Source organism: Marmota monax, unplaced genomic scaffold (assembly GCF_021218885.2).
Source record: "Marmota monax isolate L192 unplaced genomic scaffold, Marmota_monax_Labrador192_F-V1.1 WCK01_AAM20220418_F8-fsc00177, whole genome shotgun sequence".
Taxonomy (NCBI): Eukaryota; Metazoa; Chordata; class Mammalia; order Rodentia; family Sciuridae; genus Marmota; species Marmota monax.
The window spans coordinates 677,124-689,261 of record NW_026694922.1 but is presented as its reverse complement, the minus strand read 5'-3'; the positions used below and the strand labels follow the sequence as shown (position 1 = coordinate 689,261).

At 51.6% G+C, this 12,138-nt stretch overlaps 1 protein-coding gene across 3 annotated transcripts in view; it reads left to right on the top strand.

Moving 5' to 3' along the window:
- Positions 1–10,752, top strand: part of Kremen1 (kringle containing transmembrane protein 1) — a 72,352-nt gene extending 61,600 nt beyond the window's left edge. Inside the window, exons 6-9 of one of the 3 annotated variants that reach the window (XM_046427300.2) lie at positions 1,729–2,061; positions 2,863–3,021; positions 4,300–4,384; positions 6,720–10,752. In XM_046427300.2, the coding sequence (XP_046283256.1) occupies positions 1,729–2,061; positions 2,863–3,021; positions 4,300–4,384; positions 6,720–6,888 (746 nt within the window). In that variant the 3' untranslated portion in view covers positions 6,889–10,752. Of the gene's footprint in view, positions 1–1,728; positions 2,062–2,862; positions 3,073–4,299; positions 4,385–6,719 lie in introns of all 3 variants that reach the window. The other 2 variants (XM_046427299.2, XM_046427298.2) reach the window with 2 other exon arrangements.
- The last annotated feature ends 1,386 nt before the right edge of the window (positions 10,753–12,138 follow it).

Below are 12,138 nucleotides of genomic sequence, written 5' to 3'. Positions count from 1 at the left end.
GAAGGCCTTTGCTTCCTTTGAGAGGAGGGTAAAGGATGCAAGTACTGTTTCATGCTTGTCTCTCAGTGGCAGCCTGTCACCTCCTGCACACCTTTGCCACCAAGGGGCACGCTGACTTGCTGCCTGATCCCAGTCACTCCTCACAGCATTTGATGGAGGCCTGTGCAGAAGAGCTTGCAACGGAATGTGTCTGGGGCTCACGGCTGCCCTCAACTGAAAGGGAAACCCATATTAAGAATTTGTTAAAATTCGGGCCTGGGGATTTAGCTCAGTGTTGGAGCACTTGAGTAGCACATGTGAGGCACTGGGTTCAAGCCTCAGCACCACATAAAAACAAACAAAATAAAGATATTGTGTCCATCTGCAACTAATATATACATACTTTTTTTTTAAAAGAATTTGGTAAGGGCTGGGGTTGTGGCTCAGTGGTAGAGCACTTGCCTGGCATGAGTGAGGCACTGGGTTTGATTCTCAGCACTGCATATAAATAAATAAATAAAGGTCCAGTGACAACTTAAATATATGTATTCATATAAAATTTTAAAAAAAAGAATTTGTTAAGGGATGGGGTTGTAGCTCAGTGGTAGAGTGCTAGCCTAGCATGTGTGAGGCACTGGGTTCGATCCTCGGCACCACATAACAATAAATTAATTAAAGGTATTGTGTCCATCTACAACTAAAAAAAAAATGTCTTAAAATAAAAGAATTTGTTAAAATTCTGGCTGCTTTCTTCTTACTTGCTTCTGTGGAGGTCACCTCTTCCTCCCATATTCTGTCACAGATGAAACCATTTGTGTGGCCGGACTCTTGGAAGAGCTTCTTGCTTTTTAGAGTTATAGGATGAGAAATCAATGTATTCTTTTCTTTTTTTCCATGCTTCAGATTGGACCCAGGGCCTCACAAGCTAGGAGATACATCCCTAGCCCTGGCAGCATATTCTTGTTTCTCTTTGTGCCCCACAGGGACACAGAACTTTCCTAAAGCCTGCTTTCTAACTCCCCAGCCCCCTGCTGCCCGGCAAGGCCTTCATTTCCAAGGTCTTGTTTACACTTCACCATGTAACATAGCAAGTGGTTGCGTCTCCTTCCTAGAGCCTGCCAATCAAAAACAGGTGCCCAGGGAAATCAGATGTGCCCAGTCAGAGCAATGAGAATCTAGGATTCCCCCAGGCAGAAAGTCATTTCTTGTACCAGTTTCCTGCTTGAGAAATGAGTGTGGACCCCTCCTGTGCTGCCCCTCTGGGGTATCAGGGACACCAAGCAGCTGTGGAGCCCTTCCTTTTCTAGGACTTCATCTCAAATGCCTCCCCTGCCAAGAGATCCCCGTGTTTCCGCATGTCCTCAAGCCATCCTGGGGTGCAGGAGCAGGTGCTTTCCCCAGCCTGGACCTGAGAGAAGGGAGGAGCCTGGAAGGGAAGGGTGGGATCACGTGGCCCTGCCAGTCCCGCACCCAGACTCTGTGACTCCAGCACAGCCCAACTGCTGTGCCGTATGCTGGTGCTCAGATCTCCTGGGCCAAAACAAAAAAGTCTCCACAGTCATTTGTTCAGGGTTTAAGTGATTCATTTTGTGATTTGATCCTGAAACCTGAGAAGGTCTGGCTTTAGAGATAAAACAGTCCCCAAATGGGTCACATTACTTAGGAAGAGTTCTGTTTGTGCCAGCTTTGGAGAGCGAGTCCTGTAGCCAAGACCCAGACCCAGGCCTGCTGTCTCCTTGTCTTCTGCAGCTCTGGTTGGCGCCTGCGGTGGGAACTATTCAGCCATGACATCCGTGGTCTATTCCCCGGATTTTCCCGACACTTACGCCACAGGACGAGTCTGCTACTGGACCATTCGGGTTCCGGGAGCCTCCCACATCCACTTCAACTTCACCTTATTTGACATCAGGGATTCTGCAGACATGGTAGAGCTGCTGGATGGCTACACCCACCACGTCCTGGTCCGTTTCAATGGAAGGAACCGCCCACCTTCGTCCTTTAATGTCTCTCTGGATTTTGTCATTTTATATTTCTTCTCCGATCGCATCAATCAGGCCCAGGGATTTGCTGTCTTATACCAAGGTGAGACTCCCTCAGCCTGTGTGCCTCAGGCTTGTTTTCCCACGAGGGTGACTTTCTAACCGAGTGGTTCTCGTCAGGTGGACAAGAGCTACTGACTCCACCCCAGATTATCCCAGCGCTACAAACCCTTCCCCCCCCCCCATTGCACAACTTGATAATGTTTCAGTTTTGCATTTTAGTAGCTTTAATGACAGTTTTCGTGGAAGGGCTAAAAGAATAATGAAAAGAAAGAGCTGTGATTGGTAGAATTGAGAAACTTGTAAGAGGTCACTCGGTCCATCCTCCTGCCTCCAAACTTCCCAGCCAGTCCCAAAGACTGGTTGATCAGCTTTCTTCAAGCCCTTCTAAAGTGGAAATGCCCCCTGTGGCCCTCTGGTGTGAATATATGTATGCTAGATGTGACTCTTTACCAACACCTGAGAAACATGGAAGGTGGGAACCCTCGTTGAGGTAGTGTGTGCAGCAGATGGCTGGGAAGAGGCCTTGCCTGCTGTGGGACAGTCGTGAGGAATAGGTGGGATTGGGGTCTAGAGAGAGGACGAAAGAGGATCTTCCAGGCAAAGGGAGACCTGGCTGCCAAACACAGGGTTGGGAAACAAGAAATCATCTAGATTCTTCCCTCTGCCTCTTGCAGGCCCACAGCCAGAGCCTCACGGTTTTGCCTTGGGACCAGCAGGACCAGTGGAAGGAACCCTACCCAGAGCAAAAGGCCTTCTCTTTATAACTAGGGCTTCCTCCTTCACCTTCTGCTTCCTGTTGTGTCCATCAGCTTTCCCCCCATAAGCCCTTTTGATCTTCCAGCTGTCAAGGAAGAACTGCCACAAGAGAGACCCACTGTCACCCAGACGCTGGCCCAGGTGATCACTGAACAGGCCAACCTCAGCGTCAGTGCTGCACGCTCGTCCAAAGTCCTCTACGTCATCACCACCAGCCCCAGCCACCTGCCGCAGACCGTCCCAGGTAGCAGTTCCTGGGCACCATCAGTAGGGGCTGGCAGCCACAGAGTTGAAGGTAGTGCTCTTGGCAGTTACAGAAACAAAAGAGCTCTTGGGTGTTTCTCATTCAGAGGCAGGTTGGGGTACAGCCTTTGTGACCTCTGCTTTGTCCTGGCCTTGGAGATAAATGTTCTCATTAGCAGTTCCTTTGTCCCTAGGAAAACTCACTCACTTCCAAAGATACAGTCTACGGGCCTTTTGTACATTGTGATTCCTTAGCTAATTGTGTCTAAATAAATCATAATCATAGATAATCATAGATTAATCTTTGTAGAGCCCCAGGTTGTAATTCCAATGGCATTTGCAAGAGCTTCATTCATTCATGCATTCCAAGGATCTACAGGGTCTGGGGATGTAGCTCAGCAGAAGAGCACATCCCCGGGTGTGGGGCCCTGGGTTCGATCCCTAGTACCAAAATAAAGGGATAAAGACACATGTGGGGCTTGGCGTGTAGCTCGTTGGTACAGCATGTGCTTAGCTTGAACAAGGTCCTGGGTTCAATCCGTAACACCAGAAAAAAGCCAAAAGATAAATGAATGCTTCTGTGGGGGCCAGGCCCTGTCCTAGGAACTAGACTGTCCACTGAACCAAATAAATCCCTGCCGTCCTGTGGCCTCTGAGTGGGAAGAAAAAGACAAGAAGCAAAATTAAAAACCTGATCATGTTAAGAGCTGTGTCATGTAGGAGAGGGATGGAGTGGTCTTTAGTGCTTCAGCTAACTTGGCTGGGTGCGTACGTGCCTGGTCCCATTTTCTGCCACAGAACTAGCACCTATATGAGCTGCTAGAGCTGGAGAGGACTGTTGGTGCTGGCAGCCTAGAGGTTCTCACGTTTCTCCCCTGTGCCTGACAGGACCCACCATGGAAGGTCAGGGAGGAGGGCCTCTGCTATGCTCGTTCCTTGTCATTTGGTGGTGGATTTCATAGATCACATACCTCGTTGCCTGAACGAGAAAACTGAGGCTCAGAGACTTGATGTAACTCAGTGGCACAGTGACTCCTGTGGTAGAGACAGAAGGTACCCACCCTCTGACTCTGAGTCCAGTGTGCTTTGTATCATACCGAACAGGGCAAGGTACTGAGAAAGCTGGGGTCCATGCTCAGCCCAGTTTACAGCTGCCTGCTGCTGGCACCCCCCACCTGCCATGGGGGCTCCTTTTGGATCTGCACCCCCAAGCTGCAGACCTCCTTTGGACCTTGAAGTACAAACATGTTCAGTGGACCCTTGTCTTTTGCACTTGTAGGATGGACAGTGTACGGCCTGGCGACCCTCCTCATCCTCACGGTCACAGCCATTGTTGCAAAGATACTTCTGCATGTCACATTCAAGTGAGTACAAGAGAGTGCTGCCCGTTCCAGGAAGGGGAAGCCTCATAATGCCTTTTCTCCTGGGCTTTGTTTGTCTGGATGCATTTGTCACTTCAGAACACAATTCCAAAGCCCTGAGTCCTAGATAACATAGGCAGCAGACATTCCTCCTCCTCCTCAGAGTGAAAAGTACAACTGGACAAATCTCACTAAGTAAGGTTTGAGGGATGGAGGGATCGAGTTTGCTCCTGTGTCCACAGGATACAGTTTCAGTGGCATAAACAGCAACAATTTCCATTTTTTGGCATGTGCTGGTTCCTTATAGTGATATTTATGCAAGATTAAAGATTCCTAGGAAATACCACACATACTTCCTGATGTCTCCTGGAAATTGGGAGACAATCTTAGGAAGACAATTCTAACGTTTTATTAACTATTTCTTTTTTGGGACTGGAGGTCCTTGGAGGATAGGCCCTGAGACTGAGATCTCCAGCTGCAGCAGTGCTGGCCATGATTACTTTAAAACAAGTATTTGAGGGCTGGGGATGTGGCTCAAGCGGTAGCGCACTCGCCTGGCATGTGCAGGGCGCTGGGTTCAATCCTTAGCATCATATAAAAATTTTTTTAAAAATAAAGATGTTGTGCCCACCGAAAACTAAAAAAATAAATATTAAAAAATTCTCTCTCTCTCTCTAAAAAAAAAATTATTTGAGAAGCTTGGAAGCATTATCCTTCAATTCTGACCAATTGGGGCAGAAAGTTTTTCTTCCCTTATTTTGCTGCTCAGGTTTAACAGTTCCACCTTCCAGGAAAGGGGCAATTGTGGGTGCCATTGATGTTTGTGACTTACAGAGACGAGTTCTAATTTGTTCTAGGCCTTGATTACCTTCTTTTAGTTCCTAGTCCAGCTCTTCCCATTACAAGGTCTTCCTGAACATTGATGTCCAGTGAAAGCCCCCTTTTGGGGGACCTTCTCACTTGCCCTCTGCCACAGACTTTTTTTTTAATATTTTTTTTTAGTTATAGGTGGACACAATATCTTTATTTTATTTTTATGTGGTGCTGAGGGATTGAACCCAGTGTCTCACGTATGCTAGGTAAGTGCTCTACCTCTGAGCCACAATCCCAGCCCTTTTTTTTTTTTTTTTAAAGAATGATTTTTTTAGTTGTCAATGGGCCTTTATTTTACTTATTTATATGTGGTGCTGAGATTCGAACCCGGGCCTCACACATGCCAGACAAGCATTCTTCTGCTGAGCTACAACCACAGCCCATGCCACAGACTTTTTATACATTGAACACAGCTTCCTCTGTTGTATTGTAAAGGCCACCTTTGGTCACTCTGGGATGACCTTACCTAGACATCGTCACCAGAGACTTGACATTTTTCAGTAGAAATAATGACCTTATTGTTTACTAAGCTCACTCTCATCTCTTTTACACACACACACATACACAGAGTTGTCCTTCAAAATCCTTGGATGCTCAAATCCATTATATAAAACACAAGGTAGTTGAATATAACATGCACATTGCCCTATGTACTGTATGCGTATAATATCTAATGTAATATAAATGCTATGTAAATAGTTGTTACACTGCATTGTTTAGGAAATAAACAATGGGAAAATAAGGAAAAGCATCAGTACATCTTCAGAACAGTTTCTTTTTCCAACTATTTTCATGTGTAGTTGGTTGAATCCACAGTTGCAGAACCTGTGGGTTTGGAGGGCCAACTGTATACATAGGTTTTAAAGGTCAAAATTCACATATTCTGGGGAAGCCCCTCAGGCCTAGTTCTGTCTTGTGTCCCCTGCAGCAGCAAGAGAGCAGGATACTTCCTGTAGGGTCAGGTGTCTCATAGCGTGGCTGAGGCCCTGAAGTATGTACCTAAGTCCCCTCTGGTGTTGGAGACCTTCTCAGCTGCCCTGCCCAGTGACCTTGGGGACTGACATCTGGAGTGTGCTGGGGCTGGAGCTGGAGCTGAGGGAGGATACTGCTTCAGGCAGGGGAGTTTTGCTCTTGCCCTGTTTTAGCATTTGGGACAGAGTTCTTCAATTTAAAAAGAATAATCTGAAAATTCATACTCTCCCAGGCCACCCTTTTCCAGATTTGAAGAACTCTGCCAGTCAGAAAGTCTCTTATTGTGCTGAGAAGGACTCTTCCCTGCTGTCCGCCGGCTGCATTTCATCCACACAGTAGTCCTTCAGATATTTAAAGCTGGCCCTTAGGTCCTTCCTGGAACCTCAACCCACTGTGCATCCCATTTCTTAGGACAGGTGTCTCATGAGATGGCAGATTGTTTGGGGGCTCTCTTCTGATCTACTTGAACTTTGTGGGTTTTTTTGTTTGACAGATCCCACCGTGTTCCTGCTTCAGGGGACCTCAGGGATTGCCATCAACCAGGGACTTCAGGGGAAATCTGGAGCATTTTTTATAAACCTTCTACTTCAATTTCCATCTTTAAGAAGAAGCTCAAGGGTCAGAGTCAACAAGATGACCGCAATCCCCTTGTGAGTGACTAAAACCGCACTTCCCAGAACTCGAGGTCCCTCTTGGGGCTCAAGGTTGTCGGGGTCGACCTCCCCTGTGGTTCTCTGACCGACTCTTCCCTGCCTCCCCTCCACCTCAGCCTTTTGGGGGTACCCTTCAACACATTGAGAAGGGGCACCAAGCTGCAGGGTGAGCCTAGCCCACTTGCTCCTGCTTCACCAGCTGCACTTAGGAGAGAGACTCAAGGGCTCAGGGCCAGGCCCTCCCTGCGCGTCTCTCTCTGGTCTAGCAACTGGGGGTGTCAGGACCAGGCTGAGATGACAGAGATGGCCACGCTGACACTGGGCTCAGGTTCATTCTAGATGACTGTTGGGTGATGGGTAGGTTTAGCATATGTTGAGTTTTTCTTGCTTCTTTATTTTGTCCACACACAGATCAGTTTCCCCTGGTCTTCACAGTTTGGCACAGGACCAGACTGGGAGAATTCTCAGGTTCTTTTGAGGGCTGGCCTGGCACGTACAAGCGTGGACTCCTGGGCATTAGCACCTGCCAAAATGTAAAGGGAGTCGGTGCTCCATACTGGCGCTGGAGCTTTGCTCTCTGGGTGCTAGGCTAGGGTGGCCTGGGAAGGCCTGAGAGAGGGTCTAGGACCCCCATTCATGTCTTCCACACACAGGCTTCTCTCTAGAGGTTTTCCAATAGCTCACTGACCTATAAAACGTCCACTCATTCTCACGCCTCAGACTCTGATGGGAGCGTCCTGGGCACTCAGTACTTATGGATTGGATTTGTCCGCCTGGCTCCCCAGCCACCCTGGGTCCTGTGGAACCCACTCCAGGACATTTTCTCCGCTCTCAGCCAACTCTCAGTTCAGAACAGGGAGTATAAAGACTGGCCCAGCCTCTGGGCAGCGTTGAGTGAGACCTGGGCTGACAGTGCCTGCTGCAGTGTCTCTCATTGTGAAAGAAGGTTAAATAGATATATACCCTGAGGGCTGTGTGCTCTGCCCCTTCTTATGGGGACTGAGAGGCCTCAGGAGTGACTCTGTGGGGCAGAAGAAGGTTCTCATCCCTGGCGACAGGCCATCTTGTCCCTCACACAGGGAGGCAACTGCGGAGACTGGTGAGGGGAAGGGAAAGTTTGGGACTGGAGGTCCTTGGAGGATAGGCCCCGAGACTGAGATCTCCAGCTGTAGCAGCGCTGGCCGTGAGAGAAGGCATCTTCAGAGGTCCCCACTATCCGGAAGCTGGCTTTGCCCACAGCAGCTGGAAGAGTAGCCTGTGCCCTGAAGGGCCGTTTCAAGAGTATGGCTGTCCTGTGGGCACTCGGTCTGAGTGCTTGCTGTGCTTCTGGCTTCCTGGGTGCCCTCCTGGGCACTGTGCCTACCTCCCCCACATCCCCAGGCCACTGCCTGCTCTGGCTGTCCTGGGATTCCAGCAGCCCATTGAACCCAGCTGCTCCTGGGAGGGTGGAAGGTTGAATGGGGCCAGCTGAGAAGTGTCTGCAGGGAGGGAGGACATTCAGCAGTGCCAGGCCGGGGGTGCTCAGAACCAGCAGGTGGGGCAGTAAGAGGGAAGTGGGCAGTGTGTCCACAGGCAGGCAGGGTGCTACCCCAGCAGCCGAGATGCAGTGTGCTGAGAGCCCCGCGCCGCTCACGGCCATCTCCGCTGTCTGGAGGAAGGGCGACTACGCCAGAGCAGCTGTCCGCAGGCCCCTGGGCCTAGAGACAGGCCTTCACAGCGAGTATCACTAGAAATAGACTGCCCGGCCTCTCTCCTCCAGGCTATTCATGGCTTTTGTGGAATCTCCTGTCAAACACAAGCGCCAGGTGTGTGCGCTCACCCAGGGCCCCGTGCTGTGAACAGACCCGTGCACAGCATGATGGGAATGTGGAGCCCAGGAGGGGCTCTCCTGGCCAGAGGCACTTCTAACTGCCCCAGCTAATGCTGGTCACTGGGCTTGGCCTCCTGGAAGCTGCCCCCCCCCCATCTGCCTCCTCACCCTCCACATCTCAGGATGCCAGGCCCTAGCCAGCACGTTATCTGAGCTGTGGCCCCAGCAGCCTCTCTCTAGAGACCCCAGGAAGGGCAGCAGTGCCCCGGGCGCCTCCTCCTGGTGGCCTGAAACAGCCCATACCTCCAGATCCCCTTTCTCTCCAGGGAGCAGCCCTAGCAACCCAGCGGCACCTCACCATAGCTTGGGGGCAGGGCTGTGAACCGTCCCAGGCCAAAGCTCCATAAACATCTGACTGTGGCCTTAGAACTTGTCAGCAGCATTCCCCAGAAGGCCCCTAGAGCCACGCAAACACCCAGGAAGTAAATGACCCCAGAGGAGGTGAGGTGGGCGTCCAGGAGCATGCACTGTGGGAGGAAGTGAAATGCCTTGAGAAGTGCCTGGAGCTGAGAGGAGAGTTAGGAAGTGACTGGAAAAGGGCGACCCTGAGGCTCGTCCGGTGTCACAGCGGAAGGCTCTGAAAGAGGCAGGGTTGTGCCCTGAAAGCACAGGAGGGGACAGAGCATCGGCCTGTGAGCCTTCCTCAGCCCTGGGCACTGCTGGCACCCAAGGCTGCCTTCTCAACATGTGCACCCACAGAGGGCCCTCGCTAGCCAAGCCTTCCACCTCCTGGGTGACTGCACCTCAGCCCTCTGGGGACCAGCTGCCTGGTGTCCAGCAGTGTCTCACAGTGTCCTTTGCCCTGGGAGAAGGCAGCAGGAGGCACAGGGTGCACTCTGTTCTTCCCCATCTGTTCAGTCACTTGCAAAGCAGAGAATAAACAGGAGTGAACCCCCTGCCTGTGTCCATGTGGGCGAGGACTGGTGAGGCCTCTTGGGCATGAGTAAGGTGACCTGGCGTGCTAACTTCTTCAGTGTGGATTCTGGCTCCAGACTCCGGTCAGCCCCGAGTCCACAGAGATCAAAGCACTTGCAAGTACAGCTGTCCTGGCCCTCAGGTTGAACCCCATGGCGTGCCTGGGCCCCGAGCCAGCCTCACACCCATTGTCGGCCCAGGCAGGAGTCTGCCTGACCCCACTCAGGATCCAGATTCAGCCGCTGGGCAGACACCAGGGCACGCAGCATTGCCTGACCGCCACAGGCACCGTGCACTTAGTCTTCACCAAGCACTTAGCAGAGATGGCCTCCAAGACCCGACCTTCCTGTCAGCTGAGGCCAGGCCGGGTCTCCCCAGTGACCACCCCGCCTCCATATCCTGGCACCTGGCTCTCCTTGGGTCCCGGTCTCCTGGGGGGAGTTGGCCCTCTGCTTTGTTACTGCCTGGGTTCCGCCTTTCCATTGTTTCCTCTGTGTCTTTGTTTACCCTCCTCACTGTCTACCTCCTAGCCAGGTCTCAGCTTAGCTGCCCTGGTTTGGGGTGTTTTCCAAACCTCCAGCCACAGAGGCTTCCCTCAGACTGGACAGCTGGGGAGACAGGGCTTCCCCTCTGCCCGCAGGCCCCTGGCGCCACCGCCCGGGTTCCTGTCTCCGCAGCTGGAGCTGAGCACTGGCTGGACAGAGAGGGCAGGCAGAGGCGGCTCCTGCTTCACAGGGGGGGTCCCTGGTGCACCTGGAGGCCCTCCTGCCTGCGCAGGGACCCCCGGGTTCTCACTGCACCAAGACCCTCCATATCCAAACTCACCCCCAGCAGGGACTTTGACTTTGGATGACAAGGCTTTATTTGTAAATATTCTCTTAATATGCAACTTTGAGAACAAAATAGAAACATCATGTATTTTAAAATATAAAATGAAGTGTGACGCACTGTATACAATTTAATATATATTTTTAGGATTTTGTTATTTAAGAAAATGGAATGTAATGGTACTTAACTTTTACAAAAGAGAGAGAAAATGTTATTTTTACTGTCTGAAGAAAATAAATATTCTCATGGTTGTAGAAACAGTGGTGGGCCCTGGGCTGTCATTTCTCTGGGTGCTCCTCCAGATGACCCACAGGAAGGTGTGACTGTGGGATTCTCAACTCTTCTCGGTTGACAGTCCGCCCCGTTGGCTGGCTCTCTCCTGGTGCTGTCTTGATTTCCTCTGGTCTTGTCACAGCTTTGACTACTGTTGATCTTCAGCCAGGAGGGTCTGAAAGGCAGGACGTCCAGATGGCTGCGCCACCCCCGGGGGTTAGGGAGGAGCACCAAGCTCTGACCAGCGGCCGGGACCTCAGCGCACACGGCCACCCTCAGTTGGACCCTATTTGCTAATGTCAGTAGGAGCGCCAGGCTCTCCCGTGAGGTGCCATCGTATCCAGACACTCCTTTATAGCAGGCACGTTGTCCCGATTTTGCTGATGAGGGAGCAGACGAGTGACACAGCGAGGGACAGTGGCTGAAAGCGCAGCCTTGGAGGGTGCCTGTGGGGTCATGTCCTCCCTCCATTAGATGGAGGCCAGTGAGATCAAAACAGGAGGGCACCGAGGGCTCGAGTGCAGGAGCTACATCAGGTTCCCAAGGTAGAGATTTCCTCCTTGCCTTTTGGAAAACCAGACGGGGTAGGACGGGGGCGAGGAGGCCGATCGGGGGTCTCGCGGGTACACAGGCCCCTGAGAGCAACAGAGAGAGAGAGGTGGGCTGCACCAGGCCAGGGCCTCAAGGCTCAGGCCCACGCCCCACTCACCACTGAAGGTGTGACCCTGACCAGTAACCTGCCAGGTGTGCCTTCCCTGGGAGCCTCTGGGTGATCCCCAGACTTGCAGTCTGACCACCAGTCCACTGGTGGCAGGGGCTGCCTGCCGTCATCTCCAGCAGCGAGTGTGCACACGACACTATGCAGAGCCCCACCGCTGCCTCCTTCATTGACACAGGTGTGTCTGTCACTCAGGCAAACACTGTGTCAGCCAGAGATGCATCGCGGTGCGGAGAGGTGTGTGGCAGGGGTGTAGGTGCAAGCCAGTCATTCCCAGATGCTTCTCCACAAGGGGCATCGCCTTGGCTTGGCGTTTGTACCCTTCCTTCACCATTGTCCTCCCATTAGATCCTGGGACAACTCCTGTCCCAGCCCTGACACTGCTGCTGCCCTGCAGTGTGACGGCACCTTTAAAGACAGCTTCGCCTGACTGTTTATCTTCTCTGAACTTTCCTTCTCTTCCCAGAAGCTCTTTCCTTCCATGAAGGAAAATATTTTTCATGGCAGGAAATGGCTGGTGGAAAACAAACGGGGTGGCCTCGCTGGTGAGTTTCTTAGAGACACATCGGGCAGCAACAAAAAAATAAATAAACGCGACCAGAATGTGCAACTGTCCTGCCTGAGAGCCCCATTAGATCATGGGACCACAGGGCCT